General features: G+C 47.4%; 1 protein-coding gene across 1 annotated transcript in view; it reads right to left on the minus strand.

The window, feature by feature from the left end:
* Positions 1 to 22,900, minus strand: part of LOC134608600 (acidic mammalian chitinase-like) — a 96,290-nt gene that overhangs the window by 42,855 nt on the left and 30,535 nt on the right. Inside the window, exon 9 of the mRNA XM_063451553.1 lies at positions 18,002 to 18,118. Coding sequence (XP_063307623.1) covers positions 18,002 to 18,118 — 117 coding nt within the window. The remainder of the gene's footprint in view (positions 1 to 18,001; positions 18,119 to 22,900) is intronic.

The raw sequence follows: 22,900 nt of genomic DNA on the forward strand, positions 1-22,900 counted from the left end.
GACTCCGTGGTACCTACAAAGCTACTGAAGCCGGTGAGGGCTCACATCCGCGAATTTGGACGTGCGATGTCTCGTGTACCTGGATGACCCTTTGCGAATCCAGGCTACGTTTGCGGTCAAATTTGACGTTCACGTTCTGGACTCCACGGGTTTTTTGGTAGTACGCAGACAAATCGCTCCCCCATCTGTGTCGGGTCAGTTCCTCGGTTTCGACATCGACTTGGAGAACTACGTTCCGCGTCGGTCCCCGACAAGATCACCCCAATACGGATGGATATTGGACACGCTCTAAGGTTGGATACGATTCCTCTCGGAATACTCACCGGATTGTGGGATTCCTCTCCTCCTCCGTACAATCGATATTCCCTGGCCCACTACACTACAGGGCCATGCAGCGACTGCTGGCTAGACACGTACACGCCGGTCTCTCATGCGACCACTGGATCCCACTGTCGGCAGAAGTGAGGACGGAATTCCGATGGTGACTACTTCACTTGCAAACTTGGATCGGCAAACCGATCTTTGACTCTTCCTCCGGATGCATAGTGGTGGATGGACCCATACAAATGGACCCAACCGCTCTCCACAATGGCAAGGGTGCTTCGATACACACGCACACACAGGATATCGCTCCTGCTCATGACACCACTCGGACAATGCCAACCGTGGTTCCCGGATCGCCTGGGGGCGTCTCGCGGAGACCCTCTACTTTGGACGGGACATCAAGGGGAAGCCCACTCCTTTGTCATGGAAGGACGACTGGCACTAGTGGACTGGACGATTTCAGGGCTTCCTGAAATGTCCACGACCTAGCACCCCAACTAAGACCTCTGATGGGACTCAGGCTCCCGGCACCAGGAAATGCTATATTTCTGCCTGATCGGCCTGGAGTGTTTGGTGGGTGGAAAGGGATTCCGATCCCTTTACCGCACTTGCCCCACCGATCCTTAACTATCTGTCACACCTGGTCTCGTTGGGGCAGTCATATCGATCCCTCAATGTGATCGGATCCGCCATATCGGTGGCGCATGTTCCGGTACAGGGCGGACCAGTAGGTCAAGATCCACTGATTTGTCGACTACTACGGGGTGCCGAATTATCGAGACCCGGCACCCAAGTATTCACACCTCTGGCAGGTGGATGTGGTGCTGTGATTCCTTGGGGGAATAGCAGGACAATCCTTGTTTGTCACTGAAACAACTTTCAGCCAAACTAGCCCTCTTGTTATGCCTCGTCTTATTTAGACGGGTGACGGACGTTAGGGCTTTCGATATGGATGTTTTTTCTCTATCACACCAGGCGGGATTACCTTTACCATATCGAGACGAACTAAGTCCAGTTCATCTTCGGTGTCATACCCATAGTTTGTGTCAGACACCAAACTAGGTGTGGTCGGAACGCTAATGGGGTATACCGAAATCATTCCCCCTTCGTATTCATGCGACGGGTCTACTCCTGACTTCTTACGTGGAACCTCATGGAGAGGTGTCTACCGCTACACTGGCCAGATGGATCCGCTAGCTATTGCATCTAGCGGGCGTCGAACCTTGTTTCGGAGCCCACTCGGTCAAGGGAGCGGTGGCCCCACAAGTCCTTTTCGGCCGACGCTTCCCTAACCGACATTATACGATGCGCGGTTTGAGCGCGAGAGGGTACGTTTAGAACGCTCTATTTCGGCAAACATCTCATACTTCCTTCACACTGGTCAATTCTAAGCTTTAAAAATGCAAATATGAAGCCTCCTGTCATGTGGTAAAATTGAAGATTATACTAGCTTTAGTGTACTAATAATCTTAATTTTAGTAATGACAGGAGGCGAATATTTCCCACCCTATAGGATCCCTCCCATGTTTTCTCGTGTTGAACAGAATATGCCCTCTATGTTCAGGAAGGTAAGTACGTTATGATTGTATGTTTGCTACTTAGATATGTGGCTTGAGAGACTTGTATAGGTTGAATAATTAGACATGTACCTTGAATTACGTTGTGTTTACAGATTCTTAATTATCATTGCTTTAGAATTAATATATATTGATATGTTACTCATTCTAGTATCCATTGGTATATCAGATTCTTAATGTTTATTTTATACGGACAAGCTACCACGCCAGAGTCCTTTCACCTTTTTCTTTTTCTTACAGCGTGAACGTCTTCTCATCAAGACAAAGACTCGCCTTCCATAACTCTACATCACGGAACTACTGGAGTTGATTATTCTAATATGTTGTGGAACTGTTGACGTTATATGATTATGTTTATTGTTGCTATTTATTGTTTCGCTTCAAAGAAAGAGGAAGTGATGTCATAGACAGGGCCTTTTATGGGCACCATATCTTTTCTCTGATTGGTTGTTACTGTTTCTATGCTGCTGGAGTTTTCAGTAAAGAAAGATATGCAAATATTCGCCTCCTGTCATTACTAAAATTAAGATTATTAGTACACTAAAGCTAGTATAATCTTCAATTTACCTCCCAGGCTGTGAGGTTACTGCAGGTTAATTGCCGACTGCTGGGAGGCCATCTTTGTTCATTCGAACGAGGTCAGCGGTATGTGTAGCCAAATCCATGGAACTAAAATCGGCTACACATTTCCGCGAACACCGCTGATTCGAACGCATGATCGAATGGGACTTAGTCGTTTTTCTGCATAAAATTGACCGGCCGCACAGCCCAAATCTATGGAACTGTTTTGAGCATGAAAATGTGGTTGCGGTGGGTCATAAAGGGACCTCCAGCTTTTTAACTCCTGGATGGAATTGGCTGAATTTTCACTATGTTTATAATTAAAGTGTGCTGAGTTCGAATATGTTTATGTTTGTGGCATGCATATTTTTAAAGTTACAGTGTCTGTATAAAAAGTGTATTTTTCCTGCTAGTGATAAACTACATTAACCCATTGTGTTCAGTAATTAGGGAGGGATTGTATGTTTGTGCTGGGTGTGTTTTACGGTTTTCCTGTATATGATTGGTTGTACTGTGTCCCACCCTGTGGGATGTCCCCTTGCTAGTGATGTCGCGAACATGACATTTTCGGTTCGCGAAACGCGAACGCGAACTTTCGCGAACCGGGCGAACTGCCATAGACTTCAATGGGCAGGCGAATTTTAAAACCCACAGGCACTCTTTCTGGCCACAATAGTGATGGCAAAGTTGTTTCAAGGGGACTAACACCTGGACTGTGGCATGCCGGAGGGGGATCCATGGCAAAACTCCCATGGAAAATTACACAGTTGATGCAGAGTCTGGTTTTAATCCATAAAGGGCATAAATCACATTCCTAAATCACAATGGATATGGATTGACACCTGACATATGACATATTAACACCTTGACATATGGATTGACACCCATCCTCAGAGACCCTGATACACACTGACACAGAGCAGAATAGGGGCTGTTCCCCCTACATAGGGTCACTTGGCAGATATGGATTGACACCTGTCCTCAAGGACCCTGATACACACTGACACAGAGCAGAATAGGGACTGTTCCCCCTACATAGGGTCACTTGGCAGATATGGATTGACACCTATCCTAAGGATCCCTGATACACACTGACACAGAGCAGAATAGGTAGTGTTCCCCCTACATAGGGTCACTTGGCAGATATGGATTGACACCTGTCTTCAGGGACCCTGATACACACTGACAAAGAGCAGAATAGGGACTGTTCCTCCTACATAGGGTCACTTGGCAGATATGGATTGACACCTGTCCTCAGAGACCCTGATACACACTGACACAGAGCAGAATAGGGACTGTACCCCCTACATAGGGTCACTTGGCAGGTATGGATTGACACCTATCCTAAGGATCCCTGATACACACTGACAGTGCAGAATAGGGACTGTTCCCCCTACATAGGGTCACTTGGCAGATATGGATTGACACCTGTCCTCAGAGACCCTGATACACACTGACACAGAGCAGAATAGGGACTGTACCCCCTACATAGGGTCACTTGGCAGGTATGGATTGACACCTGTCCTCAGGGACCCTGATACATACTGACACAGAGCAGAATAGGGACTGTTCCCCCTACATAGGGTCACTTGGCAGATATGGATTGACACCTGTCCTCAGGGACCCTGATACACACTGACACAGAGCAGAATAGGGACTGTTCCTCCTACATAGGGTCACTTGGCAGATATGGATTGACACCTGTCCTCAGAGACCCTGATACACACTGACACAGAGCAGAATAGGGACTGTTCCCCCTACATAGGGTCACTTGGCAGATATGGATTGACACCTGTCCTCAGAGACCCTGATACACACTGACACAGAGCAGAATAGGGACTGTTCCCCCTACATAGGGTCACTTGGCAGATATGGATTGACACCTGTCTTCAGACACCCTGATACACACTGACACAGAGCAGAATAGGGACTGTTCCCCCTACATAGGGTCACTTGGCAGATATGGATTGACACCTGTCCTCAGGGACCCTGATACACACTGACAAAGAGAAGAATAGGGACTGTTCCTCCTACATAGGGTCACCATTTTTAGCCCAAGGCAGCTCATCTCATCAAGCCTTTTTTAGTCGAATGTATCGCCCACTGTCAGTCCCTTCGGGATCCATCCCTCATTCATCTTAATAAAGGTGAGGTAATCTAGACTTTTTTGACCTAGGTGACTTCTGTTCTCAGTGACAATACCTCCTGCTGCACTGAAGGTCCTTTCAGACAGGACACTTGAAGCGGGGCAGGCCAGAAGTTCTATCGCAAATTGGGATAGCTCAGGCCACAGGTCAAGCCTGCACACCCAGTAGTCAAGGGGTTCATCGCTCCTCAGAGTGTCGATATCTGCAGTTAAGGCGAGGTAGTCTGCTACCTGTCGGTCGAGTCTTTCTCTGAGGGTGGATCCCGAAGGGCTGTGGCGATGCGTAGGACTTAAAAAGCTCTGCATGTCCTCCATCAACAACACGTCTTTAAAGCATCCTGTCCTTGCCGGCGTGGTCGTGGGAGGAGGAGGATGACTTCCACCTCTCCCCCTGTTAGATTCCCGTTGTGCTGTGACATCACCCTTATACGCTGTGTAAAGCATACTTTTTAATTTATTTTGCAAATGCTGCATCCTTTCCGACTTGTTGAAATTTGGTAACATTTCAGCCACTTTCTGCTTATACCGGGGGTCTAGTAGCGTGGACACCCAGTACAGGTCGTTCTCCTTTAGCCTTTTTATACGAGGGTCCCTCAACAGGCACGACAGCATGAAAGACCCCATTTGCACAAGGTTGGATGCTGAGCTACTCATTTCCTGTTCCTCCTCCTCAGTGATCTCAATGAAGGTATGTTCTTCCCCCCAGCCACGTACAACACCACGGGTACCAGATAGGTGACAACGAGCACCCTGGGATGCCTGTTGTGGTTGGTCTTCCTCCTCCTCCTCAAAGTCACATTCCTCCTCTGACTCCTCTTCCTCACAATCCTCTTCCAGCGTTGTCGCAGGTCCAGCAAGCGATGCTGATAAGGCTGTTTCTGGTGGTGATGGTGACCACAACTCTTCCTCTTCCTTTTCACGCTCATCTATGGCCTGATCCAGCACTCTTCGCAGGGCACGCTCCAGGAAGAAAACAAATGGTATGATGTCGCTGATGGTGCCTTCGGTGCGACTGACTAGGTTTGTCACCTCCTCAAAAGGACGCATGAGCCTACAGGCATTGTGCATGAGCGTCCAGTAACGTGGCAAAAAAGTTCCCAGCTCCCCAGAGGCTGTCCTAGCACCCCGGTCATACAAATATTAATTAACGGCTTTTTCTTGTTGGAGCAGGCGATCGAACATTAGGAGTGTTGAATTCCAACGTGTCGGGCTGTCGCAAATCAAGCGTCTCACTGGCATGTTGTTTCGCCGCTGGATATCTGCAAAGTGCGCCATGGCCACGTAGGAACGCCTGAAATGGCCACACACCTTCCTGGCCTGCTTCAGGGCGTCCTGTAAGCCTGTCTACTTATGCACAAAGCGTTGTACGATCAGATTACACACATGTGCCATGCACGGCACATGTGTCAACTTGCCCAACTTCAATGCCGCCAACAAATTTGTTCCATTGTCACAAACCACTTTGCCGATATCCAGTTGCTGTTGAGTCAGCCACTTTTCCACCTGTGCGTTCAGGGCGGACAGGAGTGCTTGTCCGGTGTGACTCTCTGCTTTCAAGCAAGTCAAACCCAAGACGGCGTGACACTGCCGCATCCGGGATGTGGAATAGTACCTGGGGAGCTGGAGGGGTGCCGTTGATGTGGAGCAAGATGCAGCAGCAGAAGAGGACTCAGCCGAGGAGGTTATGGAAGAGGATGGAGTAGGAGGAGTTGAGGAGGTGGCAGCAGGCCTGCCTGCAAGTCGTGGCGGTGTCACCAACTCCTCTGCAGAGCCACGCATTCCTTGCTTGGCAGCCGCAGGTTTACCCAATGCGCAGTGTAGGTGATATACCTGCCCTGACCATGCTTTGCAGACCAGGTATCAGTGGTCTCATGGACCCTTGCCCCAACACTGTGTGACAGACATGCCATTACTTCCTTTTGCACAATCAAGTACAGGTTAGGGGTTGCCTTTTGTGAAAATAAATTTCGTCCGGGTACCTTTCACTGCGTTGTCCCAATAGCTACAAATTTTTTGAACGCCTCAGACTCCACCAGCTTGTATGGTAAAAGCTGGCGGGCTAATAGTTCAGACAAGCCATCTGTCAGACGCTGGGCAAGGGGGTGACTTTCTGACATTGTCTTCTTACGCTCAAACATGTCCTTGACAGACACCTGACTGTGGGCAGATGAGCGGGAACTGCTCAAGGCGAGAGACGGAGTGGCAGATGGTTGAGAGGGGGCAAGGAGGACAGCAGTGGTTGACGTGGCTGAAGATGCTGGACCAGGAGGAGGATGGCGGCTTTGAGTTTGTGTGCTGCTTGTACTCATGTGTTGATCCTATAGGCGTTTGTGATGTGCGATCATGTGCCTACGCAAAGCAGTTGTACCTAGGTGGGTGTTGGACTTCCCACAACTCAGTTTCTTTTGGCACAGGTTGCAAATGGCATCGCTGTTGTCAGAGGCAGACACACAAAAAAAAATGCCACACTGCTGAGCTTTGCAATGACGACATTCTGGTGGTGGACACAGCATGCGTTGATTGGCGTGCTGTCGGGCTGACCCCGGGTGCCAATGCATGCTGTCTGACTGTGCCACTAGCTCCTTGCGACGACCTCCCCCTGCTTCCAACTCGTCTCCTCCTCCTCTCTGTCTCCCCATCTGAACTTTCGCCCTGTTCTTCTTCTTGCCGAGCAGGCACCCACGTGACATCCATGGACGCATCGTCATCATCAACCGCTTCACTTGTATCTGACAACTCAGCAAAGGAAGCAGCAGCGGGTACAACATCATCATCATCACACCGTACATCCATGTGTGTAATGCTGCCTGACTGAGACATATCCCTGTTATCTACATCCTCTGGCAATAATGGTTGCGCATCACTCATGATGTGTAAATAACTCCTCTGACAGATAAAGTGAAGCAGCTGTGGTGCTAGTGTTGGTGGTGGCGGCAGGCGGGTGAGTGGTATCTTGAGAGGTGCCCGAAGCTAAGCTGGAGGAGGATGGTGCGTCAAGGTTCCGAGCGGAAGCTGTAGAAGATTGGGTGTCCTGTGTTAGCCAGTCAACTATGTCCTCAGAACTTTTCAAGTTCAGGGTACGTGGCCTCTGAAAATTGGGCATTATTCTAGGGCAAAAGGGAATCACAGCACCACGATCACGACGGCCCCTGCGGGGTGGCCTGCCTCTGCATGTCATTTTTTTTGGATTAGTGGTACTATGCGTGCAAGCTACTGTGAGACCAGATATGAGTGGCACTGTGCAGTGGCAGAGGTTGGCAGAGTACACGCTGTAGGCCTGACACACCCGCTTGAAGACAAGTAACTGCTATTCAATCTATAACAGTGAAAAAAGTTTTTGGGTTTTAAATGCACGCTATTGTGACACCAGATATGAGTGGCAATGTGCACTGGCAGAGGTTGGCAGAGTACACGATGTAGGCCTGACACCCGCTTGAAGACAACTAACTGCTATTCAATCTATAACAGTGAAAAAAGTGTTTTGGTTTTAAATGCACGCTATTGTGACACCAGATATGAGTGGCAATGTGCACTGGCAGAGGTTGTCAGAGTACACGCTGTAAGCCTGACACCCGCTTGAAGACAACTAACTGCTATTCAATCTATTACAGTGAAAAAAAGTTTTGGGTTTTTTAAATGCACGCTATTATGACACCAGATATGAGTGGCACTGTGCACTGGCAGCGGTTTGCAGAGTACACGCTGTTGGCCTGACACACAGACGCTTGCAGACAACTAACTGCTATTCAATCTAGAACAGTGAAAACATTTTTTTGTTTTTAAATGCATGCTATTGTGACACCAGATATGAATGGCACTGTGCACTGGCAGAGATTGGCAGAGTACACGCTGTAGGCCTGACACACAGACGCTTGCAGACAACTAACTGCTATTCAATCTATTACAGTGAAAAAAAAATGTTGTTTTTAAATGCAAGCTATTGTGACACCAGATATGTGGGCACAGTATCCACTGTGAGCCTGACACAGAAGCTGGCAGGCAGGCAACTGCGATTACATTACACAGGAAAAAAAAAGCAGACTGATGTTCTAGCCCTAAAAAGGGCTTTTTGGGGTTCTGTCCTTACAGCAGAGATCAGATGAGTCCTTCAGGACTGTAGTGGACACTGAATACACTAGCCTAGCTATACATTTCCCTATCAAATGAGCAGCAGCTACACTTCCCCTCCTCTATCTAAGAATGCAGCTTCAGAATGAATCTAAAATGGATGCTGTACAGGAGGTGGGAGGGTCTGGAAGGGAGGGTCTGCTGCTGATTGGCTGGAATGTGTCTGCTGACTGTGAGGCACAGGGTCAAAGTTTACTCAATGATGACGAATAGGGGGCGGTCGAACCGCTCATGTGTTCGCCCGCCGTGGCGAACGCGAACACGCTATGTTTGCCGGGAACTATTCGCCGGCGAACAGTTCGGTACATCACTACCCCTTGCATGGGGACTTGCATAAAAGCCAGTGTGTGGTCATTAAAATCAGATCATCTTGAACCTTTCTTGAAGCCTTGGCTCATGTTTGGGGGAAGGGATACCTACACTCTGGGGATTGCTATAATCACTTACTCCCCAGAGTAAGCTCTCGCAATAGTTTGATTTGTTCCTGCTACGCTCTGTGGGTTTAGGAGAGGTTCACCCACTGGGAGCTGGATCCTGGTCGTGGATCCAGGGTGGGTGGAGACGGCGAGACCCCGGCGCAGCTGTATCGCTGGAAGTGGGGTCTGCAGTGCTGATGGTGTTGGTTGGAGTGCTTGGAGTCCTCATTGAGCACTAGGCGCATCGATTGGCGGAGGTACTCAGTCGGAGTGCCAGCGTTCCACCACATTTGGTGGCAGCGGTGGGATGGCATCCTAGTGCGAGCTCAGAGACACCAGCTCAGAGACACCATTCGTGGAGTTACAAATTGAGGGCTACGCTAGCACTCGTGCAGCGCCCCTGGGAGCAGAGGTATCCAGCGACTTGGAGCAGACAGCAATGGAAGGCTCTGAAGATGATTGGCTGGCCGAGGTGAGGCATCAGGTGGCCCAGTATGGGGATGATGTACCCATGGAGATACGCCGGGTGATCTGGAACCAGGTCACGGCCGAGCGAAACACAAGGCTGGACCGAGAATTCAGTCTGGCGAAAGAGAGAGTATGCTCAGCAGAAGGCGTGTCACAGCAGCCGAGTAGAGGCTGCATCTGAGGAGGTTAGCCGTCTTCCCCTGAGGCGGCCGGAGGAACCCGAAGTAGGGGTCCTCATAGACTGGTCCTGTGCGGAACCACAACAGGCAGGTGGAGATGGAACCGAGGTCTCTCCACCGGGCCCACCGGGATGCTGGGCAGCCGGCTCAGATCCCCAGCAGCAGCCGGAGTTGCGAGGTTCGGAAGCAGGTGGTCCTTACTCGCAAATGTTGAGAAACCTCACAGACTGGTCCTGGGAAGACCCACAGATGGCAGGTGGAGATGGGACGGCGGTCTCTCTACCGGCCCTACAGGGATGCTGGGCAGTCGTCCCAGATCCCCCCAGCGGCACTGTGAAGTGCAGGGAGTGGAGAGCATCGTCTCCCCTCCCCAGCGGCAGTGTACCTTGCAGGGAGAGGAGAGTAGCGTACTTCCTCCCCAGCGGCAGGGTGAGCTACAGGGAGGCTGGGCGGTCAGCCCAGATCCCCAGCGGCAGATTGATTTTCAGGAAATAGAGTGCCGTGTCTCCTTTCCCCAGTGGCAGTGTGAAGTGCAGGGAGTGGAGAGCATCGTCTCCCCTCTCCAGCGGCAGTGTACCTTGCAAAAGTTATAGTACATATATAAAAACTGTATTTTTCCTGCTTGTGATAATTATGTTAACCCATTGTGTACCATAATTAGATCACAGGCAGAGGGGAGGATTTTGTGTGTAATTGCTGGGAGTGTTTTCTGTAATGTACGTGTGTTATTTGTTGCTCTGTAAAACCCTGTGGGCAGTACTATGTGTGTAGATTGGGAATAAAAGAGGCTGTATGTGCCAGTACAGTCAGTGCTGCTTGACCTCAAAACGAAGTGTTGTCTCGTTATTGGGGGAATTGGATTGTATGCTGATTGCCAGGAGTGTAAGCTGATTGTATGCTTTTCCTGTTCAGCTGTTTACAGCATTCATATGCTTGAGAACATTCGTATGATCCTCCAGTTCGGTGGTTGTGGTGACTGCTGCAGTGCTTGGAGTCCTCAGGAAGCGCTAGGAGCATCCATCAATGGAGGTACCCAGTCGGGGTGCCCGTCGATCCGTTACAGCTTCCTATCCTTCTTCTCTGGTTCTTGGTTCTACTAGTTTTGTTTTTTTTCTTGTTTGGTGCGTTGTTTCTAGTACTGGATACATCTCCACATTTGTCTGCTCTGGCTTCCACTAAGCTGCATCAGGGACTTGGTATGTGGCCGCACAAACGCTGGTGCTCAACACCAGGGGGCGTGTGGTTACCCTGCACCAGACCCTGTTAGTCCATTATCACGCTGAGACTCCCAACATCAGGCACTCAGGGGTCCCAGTTTCCGGACCACCACCCGTGACAATTACACACCGAATCTCAAAAAAAAAAAAAAAAAAATATATATATATATATATATATATATATATATATATATATATATATATATATATAATATTTATTTGTGCTCGGAATTTATCTAATACGTAATGGATTGTAGAAGGAGAAGCAAAGTTGGTTGAGGTGTGCCAAAACCAACGTACGAGTAGGACTGTAAAAGAGGGCCCACAAGGTGAATTGTTAATAAATGTGGGTGGGGACAAACAGCTTGCATGACAAAGGTAAGTAGGGGGGTAGGGTTTATATAGGATCATAACTCCTCCCACAAATTCAGGCCAAATGGCCTTCCAACTTGTGCTCGGAATTTATCTAATACGTAATGGAATGTAAAAGGAGAAGCAAAGTTGGTCGAGGTGTGTCGAAACCACCGTACGAGTAAGCCTGTAAAAGAGGGCAAAAGAGGATTCAAAGAAAAACACGCTTTATTGCAAGTTTATACAGCTTGTGTACTGAAAGCTTGTAAGGAGTTTTACTCAGGTTGAGGTATATATGTAACTGAGTTGAGGATTACCTGTGACCCTATCACTTTGTGATGTAGACTGGGGTGTAAGAGCTCGAAGCTGCTGATGCAGCACTTTTGTGAAAAAGAGAGACCAGCGAAGGAAGCTATGAAGTAGCTTACCTTAATGGAAGGTTTAGACATGAAGTAATGGGATTGGTACTGATAGTGTGTGGCTGACCTTGGATACGTAAAAAATGGAGTGACAGCATAGGAGGTATCAATATGCTTGATTTGTAGGTTTAGAGGAAGAGGCAAAAATTACAATAGTTTAACTGCAAGAGTCATGAATCAAGCAAACTCTTCTTGTGACATGGTACAATATACAAAGCCCTAGCTTGAGTGATAGAGTAGTCGTGAAACTGCGTGAAGCGTGCGTAACTGTACGAGGTGTAATTGTGTCCTTAGTACAAGATTAGCTCATGGAATGGTGGTATCCTGGATGGTACGTAGTGGGTCGTAGGGGGTGCCTGAAAGAAGACCTTGAAATGAGCATGAAAGAGCGCCAGTGGCTGTGTTGTGGACACCAGGAATGTAAAGGCAGACTAAAAAGAGCTGAGAGGTTGCTGCCAGCCAAGTCAGCCTGTAAATTAGCCACAAAATGGTTAGTGAGGATGGCCGCCCAAACGTAGGCCAGGTGCCATAATGAAGGGTGAATAGGTAGTAGATTAAAGGCGTTGGATAAGTCCGTCTTGCTCAACCAAGCCTTACTACTTACTGAAGTGCTTGTATGGCATGGTCGATTTTCGTAGTGCAGTGAGAACTTCATAGCGGGAATGAGGGAGTTTGATGCTGGGAATGGATGTAGAGTGCGGTGCGGAAGAGGTCTATGATCAGTATTATAGGGTATAGTGAATGGCTACCTCGATGGGAATGGTACGCCAAGATGAGAAGTTTGAAGACCGGAAGGAGGCGATCGTGAAACCACTGTTGTGGACAGAAGGTGGTCCACAGTAAGAGGGTCAAAGGGTGCAGATAATAAGTTAGGGCATACGAGTGTACCTGTGGGAATGTGATAAGGCCCGTGTGAATCCCTATGAAAAACCCAGCACTAGAATCTACCAGATGCCTAGCTGGGTGTAAATGCAGATAGTATTCCAGGATATCAATGTTCACCTTAGTTGGGCGTATCTTAGGTGACAGACGGTCTGCGTATGTGAATTACGTGTGGGTTCTGGAGCAGATGTGCAAAACCCTGCATGTTATGAAATAGCATACCCCCGTATCAAAGAATAGTGCACCCGAGCCTTCCCCAGAAATGAAATGGTCAGCCTGGCTAGTCCCTCTGTCCGCCTCCCTGACTAGTGCGTGGGGTGAAGGAGTGGTGAGAAGTGGAAGTGGCTGACTCTATGTGAGAGGCAATGATAAACAGAGGAATGGAAAGCTTTGTTAAGTCGTGGTCTGGCTGTTTAGGACTAATGAAATGTCGCCATGAATGTAACCTTAGTACTGAAGGGTGTCTTGTGAAGTTAAGTAGTGATGTTAGTTTAACGTCCTTTCCATCGAGAATTACCTTCTCCATGGAGATTGGAACAGAGTGGGCCGGTGAGAGGGATGGAGTAGTGATAGTGGGTGGTGGGGGACGGGGAGGGAAATGAGGGGTAAGCCAGACTGTATGACCGAGATCGCCAGGTGAGGGCCTGCAAGGCTTAAAGAGACACCTGGTGTGACTATAGCCGATTCCATTTATCAGCCTGTTAATCATTTGGAGGCAGGCCAGGATAGCGACCAGGGTCTCCTGATTGGAATCTGAGGAGAAAGCTGACAGCCCTTGTAAACTAGAGCCGGGCCTGGGAACGTTGGTCTGAGCCGTCGTGAGCCTGTGTAGTTCCGCCTTACTGGTAGAGGCTGGGGAGGGGATACCCCTGTGTCTGAGCTCTGCTGATTATTTTGGGATGTACCAGAAACCCAGGAACTGAGGGTAGAAGGGGTAAGAGATTCCTTTGAAGACCCAGGCCTGACTGGCGTGCTGTGTATTCCGTCCAACAGCAGACCGATTATTGGGATGGATACTTGTGACATTCTGAAAAAGAAATAATGATTTGGATAAGTAATGTGTCTTCAAGGTGTGGATGAGACCTTCGGAGAACTGGCTTGCTAGCTAGTGCCGAGGCAACGAATTTACCTAGAACCAAGTGACAGGTGAGGCCCTGCTAGTGCCAAGTGGCGGAGAGAGGCTCTACCTATGATTTGGGCCGAGGGAATTTTGTGGCCACTAGAACGTGGTGGCAGGATGTCGGCCTCTCGGTGACTGTAAGAGATTCAAAACATCTGGCGTGACTTGCAAGGCCCTAACTGTAGCCCTAAAGAAGGGCGAGCGAGGTGGCTAACTATGATTTGGTTCCGTGTATGAGGTGGGGTGTAGACCTCGCGGGACTGTAGTATTACTTAGGATAGCTAAGGCCAGTGCCTAACCCTCAATGCCAGTTCTCTAGCCCGATGGGGCTTGTCTCTTAGAATGGTGTGATATAACGTATGTAGATACTTAAACCATGAGTGTTTGTCCTCTTTCTTTGATGCGCAGGAAGATTACCATATATTTTTGCTTCTGCAGGGAACGGGCCTGGTCTGGGAAACCTTAGGGAAAAAGATGCTAGTGGGCCTGAGGCGTGCCACTGGTATGAGTGTAAAAATGTATGGGTAGGTGTGTATTAGAGATACCGTAACGTAAGAACTCGGGTAAGCTGAGGGACCTGAACGTTGGTCCGTCAATTAGAGACAAGCCCCTGGGGTCCCACAATGTGAATTTTATTTGAATGATACGAAGGCAAAGTGAGGCCTTAAGGAGAAATGTAATCGTAGTGAGTAAGATTTCCGATACCTGATACTGCAAAGCAGGGAACCAGGTAGCCTGTAGGTTGTCGATGGCGTAGGACTTGGCAAGCTGTGGTAATGACACAGGTCTAAGTAATGATATGTAGAAATTAATGACAAAACATGTACTGTTAAATATAGTAGTAATACGGTGGATTATGATTATGAGATGATTGTTGACATTTGTGAGGAATCTTAGACCAGGTACTTCTCGAAGTTTAGAACCCACTTTGAGAGGTGGGGGGCTGTATGAGGCCGTGGAGGCTGAATGATGCCTCAAGGGAAAATGTAAAATGGTAAACCTTCTTACCAGTTACCGAAATGCGGGATACTGGGTACCTCTTATTTGAGCTTTGTTTGAAAAAAAGTATAAGTAGTAGGAAGGTGGTGTAGGTTTGTGTGATTGATGTTTACTCGCCGTGAGGAATCTCAGATCTGGCCCGTTTGAAGTTTCTAACCCACTTTTGGAGGTGGGGGGCTGTATGAGGCTGTGGAGGCTGAATGAGGCCTCAAGGGAGAACGTAAAATGGTAAAACCTTTTACCTGTTACAGAAATGTGGGATACTGGGTACCTGAAGCTTTGCTGGAAGAAAAATACAAGTAGTAAAACCCAAAAAACATATGCTGTCTCAGTGTAAGGAACCAGTATATAAGGACTTTTAAAGAACGGAGGTTTTAAATCATGCTAATGGTCTGTAAAGAGCCTGGTGAAAAAAGGACCATAAGGCTTAACCTATGAGCGGAGAGACCTTAGTTACGTAGAAGACTAATACATAAGGGAAAGTACAATAGCCTAAGACCCGGCAGGGTATGATAATGCCTGGAGGTGTATTTTTTTTTTTTTTTTTTTTTTAATTCTTTATTTTTGGTATGCAGGTAGTTACAACAGTGCCTGTGTCACCACAACAGCATTGACAGGATCAATTCTCATAGTCATATGATAACAGTATTGTGGCAAGTTGAGCATGCATAAATTTTTTATGTGAAAGAGGTTGAACAGTAGCTTTATACTAAATCATGGCAGAGTAGTCAGCACATTTAAATTTTAAACATAACAGGTTTGGTACATGTTGGTAAAACTATGTAGCTGAGCTATGCATGTTTAATTAAGCAGGTATGAAACGATTATTAAGTTACACGCTTATGTGAATTTATGTCATGTGCAAATTTCTCCGCACTACTGAAGATTTACCACCAGGGGGCAGCGGGTCTCTGAGCTAGCCAGGTTTAGCTTTCATGGAGGCTTGAGCAAGTTTAAGTGTTATCAATGCAGGTTAATAGTAATACTAAAAATTGTATTGTAATCAAGGATAACAATAGTAAGATCAGGGTATGTTAGACTAGTTAATATACAGTGCTCTGCAGTAATGTTAGGTACACACATATATATGTATATTTACAGCCGCGTAGTTACTCCTTCAGCAGACAGGATTACACTTGTGAGTACACTTTTGATTGGCAATTAGTGGTCGCCCACCAGGGGACCCCTCTAAGTATATATCAAAGCTTTTAAAAAAGGGGGATATAAGGACTGCTGTGGTAGTTATAGTCCCAATGTGTGTCATGGTCGTATGGTGGCAGTCCCTGTATGGGCGATCCAGGCGAGTGCCTGTTTTAGGCGGGAAAAGAGTCCCTGTTGCCGTACCGGTCATCGTGTACAGTATGGTGGCTGTAGTTGGTCAATCCGCGTTTGTCAGCCCGCATGCGGTATGGTAGGTAAGGCAAAGTTGTTGTAATGGTGTCCCACTCTGTAGCTAGGCTGGTGGGGTATGAGGATGTGCTCGCCTGTTCCCGCTTGGCGTACTTCGGCAATCCGTCCGTGGGAAGTCAGACGGTGTACCAGTCAGCCCTCGAGCATGGATGGCTGGGCATGCAGTCTCCGCCATTTTAAAGGTGGACTCTGCGCTCTGGGTTCGACCTGCTGTTGTTCCAAGTGCCGGTGTTAGTGCACTCCGCTGGGCCACATGGTGGGGACCGGGATCACCCCCGACGGTCCAGAGGGGGGGGGGGGGGGGAACACGGCCAGACTCACCTAGCCTCACGCTTCTGCCTTGCCGCTGGTGGGCAGGATAGCTGGGCAGCGGCCGTCCACCTCACTCACTGCCCAAGCGGCCCTCATCATAGTTGACGGGGAGCCCCCCACCGAGGGACTAATACTCTGCAGCAAGCCTCTCCTCGGTACCAGGGTGGCTTCTTGCGTTGGGTCACAGCAACCAGTCGTTTGGCAGGTATGGAGTCGGTTTTTAATCGTGAAAACTGTGGATTATTGCAGGAGCTACTCCATTGTGCGACCTTCCAGCATGGCGGTCCGGCCCCGCCCCCCGGAGGTGTATTTTTTAAACGTAACTGATAAGAGAAAAGTGGTCAAACTGTGCTTTAAGAAGATTTACCCTGTAAAAGATAGGAGTCCCATAATTATGTGACCATGGGCGGGAAAATTAGAAACACATATTATTTAACCAGTGGTGACTAAGAGCCATGTAATCAATACACATAAATCCAAATAGGATAAATAATGCAAGTGCTTAGTTACGTGAAAGCCAACTATGTACATTTACAGTAGATTGGAATTTAAACATCGTAGCCTCTTGCTTTCGGTAAACAAATGAACAGGAGAACTGTAATGAGAAAGAACTACCTTGTTCGGTTAAATGGAGCATACAAACAAATTATAAACGAAAGCCAATGTATATGTGTTCGGCTGAACGACCGAACGGATGAAAATAGTCGAACTTAAGTTTATTTAGTGCGGTCGGTAGTTAATTTATACGAAAATGTAAGCGGCTGGAGTGTGTACTCTGCGGTCGGCTGTTAGCCGAACGATGCTGAAGTACACGAACGGAGTAAGAGCACGAATGGGTAAGTAATGAAGGGAGCCTATGCCCGCGTTTTTGTGCCCGAATGTGGGAAATAGTCGAATGCCATTTCCCATGTTTATGCTTACATGGACGTGCCGGTCTTGCAGAATTAGAAACACTGTTCAGCCACATCCCCTACACCAGTCATTTGTAGGCCGCAGGTCTGCCCCGTTCTTGATTCGCATAACTTGACTGGGTCGATGACAGTTGTTCTCCACAATAGCTCCCACTGTTATGCCTTATGTTCAGTAACTTTTAAATTGTGGTTTGCACACTTTTCTGCTTAATTTGAAGCTTTTATCACAGAGCTCACCAAGTGTGTGACTTAAGTATGGCGGTCAGGCTCCGCACTCTTTTAGTGTTCTTTTAATGGAGCTGCATTCCAATGTGCACAGCATATTTACAATCCATCCACACGAGCATGTTTTTAATGTTGTCACTAAGATTAGGAGGTGCTAAAAAGTTAGAGGCCAGTTAACATTAGGGAACATGGGGGTCTTTTGTCTTCTTGAGAATGATGGAAGTTACAGGCCAAAGAGGATTAATGGTACAACAGTGTACCCCACATAGTGAGGACGCATGACATTAAAACATGGCAGTAATAACTGCAGCATCTATTTTAGCTTTGCTATAATGACGGTCAACATTTGTACTTACTTTACACTCGTAACTCTGTTGGTTATCATATCCAACCCACTCATTGCCTTTGCAGGCATAAGGCACCTTCTGTTCCTCATCCCACTTTATTGTTGCTCCTTTCAGCCAAGTGCAGATCTAGTGAATAAAACAGAAATATGAGCAACCCTGTCTCCCAAGAGAAATCTCCCAGAAGGACTGCAAAATATTTTTTGACAGCATCACCAAAAATATGCTATATATGATAAATATTACATATTACTTGTGACTACATTATAGCTCAGTGTAGAGGATATGGTGCCATGAGTCTTCTGGCAAAGTCCCATGGTATGGAGTCTAACATTTTCAAATGGCTTGACACCAACCATGGTCCCCTGGACACATTTGGTCTGTCACTCATACAGATATCACTAAAGTGGACGTTCCCCTTCCACATTAGCAATATGAATATTCCATTCATGTTTAAATTAACCTCTTAAGGACGGAAGCAATTATACACATACTGATCAAAACAAAATGTAAACAAAACCTGGAATTTGCACTATATGTCTGTTCAACCGAAATTCACCTCTTTCATATCACGTACACCCACACTTACTATAAATAAATTTGTTCAGGAGAAACAGGGCTTTCATTCTACATTAAATATTTATATATTCAACATAATGTATTCTGAACAAAATCTAAAAATAGTTGAGAAAATAATACATTACATTTACATTTTAAAAGTGAATGTCATAATATTGTTAGCTTCTACAGCAAAAAAAAAAAAAAAACACACACATATTTGTCATCATTAATTTCTCATTTGTGCTCAACAATGTCTTGAGTACAACAGTACCCCCCATGTACAGGTTTTATGGGATTTTGGAAAGTTACAGGGTCAAATATAGTGCTTGTCGTTTTTGCACATTGAAAAAGATTGGTTTGATGGGCCTATGTTGCCTTTGAGACCATATGGCAGCCAAGGAATGAAAATTAACCACATCATGGCAAATGCCCGGTGGGCCGTGATGACCATGAACCGAGGCCAGCAGAGGAGGTCACAGGATCTCCCCTGTCGGCCCATGCAGTGCCGGCGCTATCAGAGCGCCGGCCCTGCTACATTCCATGACAGGCAGGTGGGGAGATCAAAGATCTCCCTCACTGGCCCACATGCAAGTTGATGCAGCCGCCGGCTGGGAGGTAGAAAGGAGAGGACCAGGAGGAGCTCTATCTTGTAACTTCACCAGGTTCCTCCCAAGAGATCCGGAGAGTTGCCATCCTGCAGGCTAGAGTTCACTCAACACTAGGAGCACCAGGGATGGCAGCACGGTCCCCCCTTCCAGGCATAAGGTAAGAAGGGAGGGGATACAAGTCTTGTTTTTTTATTTAAAAAAATGATAATACATATATAATGACATTAACCTGGCCCCGCAACACACAATCTCTCCAAACATACACACACAGCACTCTCTCTCTCTCTCTCTCACACACACAGCACTCTCAGACACACCCCTCTCTCTTACACATCACTCTTTCTCTTACCCACACACACACACACACAACTCTCTCACACATCACTCTCTCACACACACCTCACTCTCTCTCACTCTCTCTCTCTCTCTCTCACACACACACACACACACCTCTCTCTCTCACACACACACACCTCTCTCTCTCACACACACACCTCTCTCTCTCACACACACACACCTCTCTCTCTCACACACACACACCTATCTCTCTCTCACACACACACTTCTCTCTCTCTCACACCACTCTCTCTGTCTCACACACACACCTCTCTCACACACACACACACACCACTCTCTCACACACACACACACACACACACACCACTCTCTCTCTCACACACACAAACCACTCTCTCATACACCACACACACACACACACACACACAGTGAACCCCTCACACACACACACACCACTCTCTCATACACCACACACACTCACACACATACTGCACCCCTAAACACATTACATTCCAGACATACACTAGATCCCTTACCCAACTCTGACCCAACACACTAGATCCCTATATACACTCTAAATGCTACACACACACAAACACACTAGATCTCTTATACACACTCTGGGTCCTTCAACCACACACTAGATCCCCTACACAAACACTGCACAAGCTACACACACACACTACATTTCTGACATACACACTCTGGATCCCCTATGCATACACTAGATTACTTGTAAGCAAACACAAACTACATTCCCTAAAAGCACACTCCCTTCCCTCCCAGACAGAATGATACAGACACCTGAGTTTGATCAGCGGATGATCTTCACGACTATAGGTGGCCGCAAACCCAAAAGGGAGTTGAGAGGGTTGAGAGGCACCCAAAACAAATTGCTGGAATTTATTGGCCCCCTCTCAAGGATAAAATACCTCAAGGATAAAAGCACCATCCGTGTTTCGTCGGAAACACCAATGTTTGTCTCTCCTCTGAGAAGCGCATAGCTTCATAGCTTCAGACCCCTGTACTTCACCACATCCTTTTTACGCGAAGTGGGTGGGAGACTACCCTCCAGGTGATCGGACGGAGGACACTGAACTTATCCTCAGATAAGCGTCTCTATGGTATTATCGAATGGGCTTCCTACAATGCCCATATGAGATACCATCACTTCAAGGTGGGAGGCATTCAAACCTAATAAGAGACCTTTGTCACATAGGGGACTGATGTGCGAAACTGGACAAGAATGAAGTCCTGTCAATCCCTTTCCACCCCTCTTGCCGACGATATCTATGTTCCCTGGTACATGGTCAACCTTGGCACTTCACCTGCCTCCTCAGCTGAACTCCTTGGTGATTCACGACACTACTGAAACCAGTGATCGCTCACATATGGTACAGGGGGTTGAGTTGCTTTATTTAGCTGGACGATATTCTTATGTCGGTTCTGAGGGGTCAAGACTGTCAACATTCGCTATTCTCCATGGTCCGGCTGTAATCATTGGGTTTCGTAGAATAGGCAGGAGTCGGCGATGGCCCTGTCTGGATGGTCCACTTCTTAGGATTTGTAATCGACTCCACGTCTTGCACCCTGAAGCTTTCCCCTTCCAAGGTCTTCTCGATCCTCAAGGAAATTAGCAAAATCCTCTGGTGCAACACCGCGCCCCTCCACACACTGACACAGATTGTATGCTACTGTCCTCCTCCATCCAGAATATCTATTTTAGCAGGACATGCTGCCCCTCAAGGTTGAGGTTTTCTTGGGTGAACCCAACCTACGACCAACCGTTCTCCATTCTAGAGTCGGATACCAGCCTGTGGGACTGTGGAAACAACCTGCGAAAGTGTACCCACGGAATGCATGTGCACAACTCTCCCTTCACATTGACTGCCTGGAGCGGGATCCTTCACTATCCGCAGCCTGGTGAAGGAGTAATCCATTTGTTGCATCCTACTCCGGATGGATAGAGCGTTGGCAGCCGGAATATCAATCACCTGGACAAAGTCTGCTCCCGTCTCCTATCAGACATCACGAAAGGCATCTTTGATTTCTGCCTCCCTCGCAGGATGCCCCTGAGGGTGGACTACCTCTCCCGGGGGTGACACATCTCACTACAGATTGGTTCTCCCACCTTTAGAGGGATCACCAGACTTCAGCATTTTTCAATTGGCTGCCGGATCTGGAGTGCACGATGGTGGACGCATTCCTGCAGGCTGGGCCTCCCCTGGAGGTTTACGCTTTTCCCTCCTTTGCAATGATTGCGAGAGTACTCCATTACCTGTGTGTTCAGCGAAAAAACACTGACCTTGGTTACCCCGCTGTGATGGAGCTAAACTTGGTTCCTGGACCTTCGGGGATTGTCCGGCGAGGAATTCCTCCTCCTGCCTTCACACGATGCTTCTTATGGACCGGAAAAAGGAAACCGACACCTTCTACTCCTGGAGGGTCAGCTGACCCTGGTGGCTTGGACTCTTTCTGGGGTTCTTAGCAGAAAGTTGGACTATCACAGGCTGCTAGGAATCTCCTATGGGACTCTTGGGCCTCAGGGATCGACAATGCTACCGCTCCATCTGGGCATTCCCGGTCTGGTTGGTGTTTGGAACGGAACCTCGATCCATTATTGTGGTACGTTCGGCCAGTTTAACGGGTCATGTCCTGGTCTGGGGACTCCCGGTGGGCAAGGATCCTCTTGTGTGCCAATTACTCAGTTACATCCACCTCCAGCTTATGAGATGTGCAGATTGTTCTACGTTTTCTACTGGACTGGGCATCTAATGACGGACTTTCTGTCTGTCATCGGCAAAGTTTACGTAATGCTTGGTCTGGTGTCTTGTATCGGATGTTCGACGTGGATGTTTTTCTTTTTTCCTCGACGGGGTTACGGTCCATGTCTCTCATTGCACTATTCACATTCTTCCTTGGTTTTCTATTCCTTTCTCAACGTTAAAATTGCAAAATATGAGCCTCCTGTTATGTTGTAAAAATAAGATTATACTAGCTTTAATGCACTAATAACATGAATTAAGTAATGACAGGAGGCAAGTATTTTCCCACCCTGCTTTGCTATCCCACCTTTTGTTTGCTTTCCTTATATGCCTCACTAGTCTAAGATAGGTTGGGCTCTTAATGTTTTGTGTTTACATGGATGATTTTATTTCCATTGGTTCGGAATTGTCATTGGAGTTTTATAAAATTGTTGTTCAGTTATCAGATTGTGGTTTACAAAATACTACTATGAAATTATTTATACTGTGTGTTACTTGGATTTTCACATCCATGACTGTGTCTAAACCTGTCACACTCTCTTTTCAGCTTGATTCGTCCCTGGAGACATTTGGTTGTTCGTGTGGAATTCTCTGGAACTTTGCTCCTTCGGATGTTGGATTTAGGAGTTATTGTTATTGCTTGTTATATGTTTGCTTCTGCTTGATGTCGCTGTCTGAAA

The sequence above is a fragment of the Pelobates fuscus genome, chromosome 1, assembly GCF_036172605.1.
Source record: "Pelobates fuscus isolate aPelFus1 chromosome 1, aPelFus1.pri, whole genome shotgun sequence".
In the NCBI taxonomy this organism is placed as follows: Eukaryota; Metazoa; Chordata; class Amphibia; order Anura; family Pelobatidae; genus Pelobates; species Pelobates fuscus.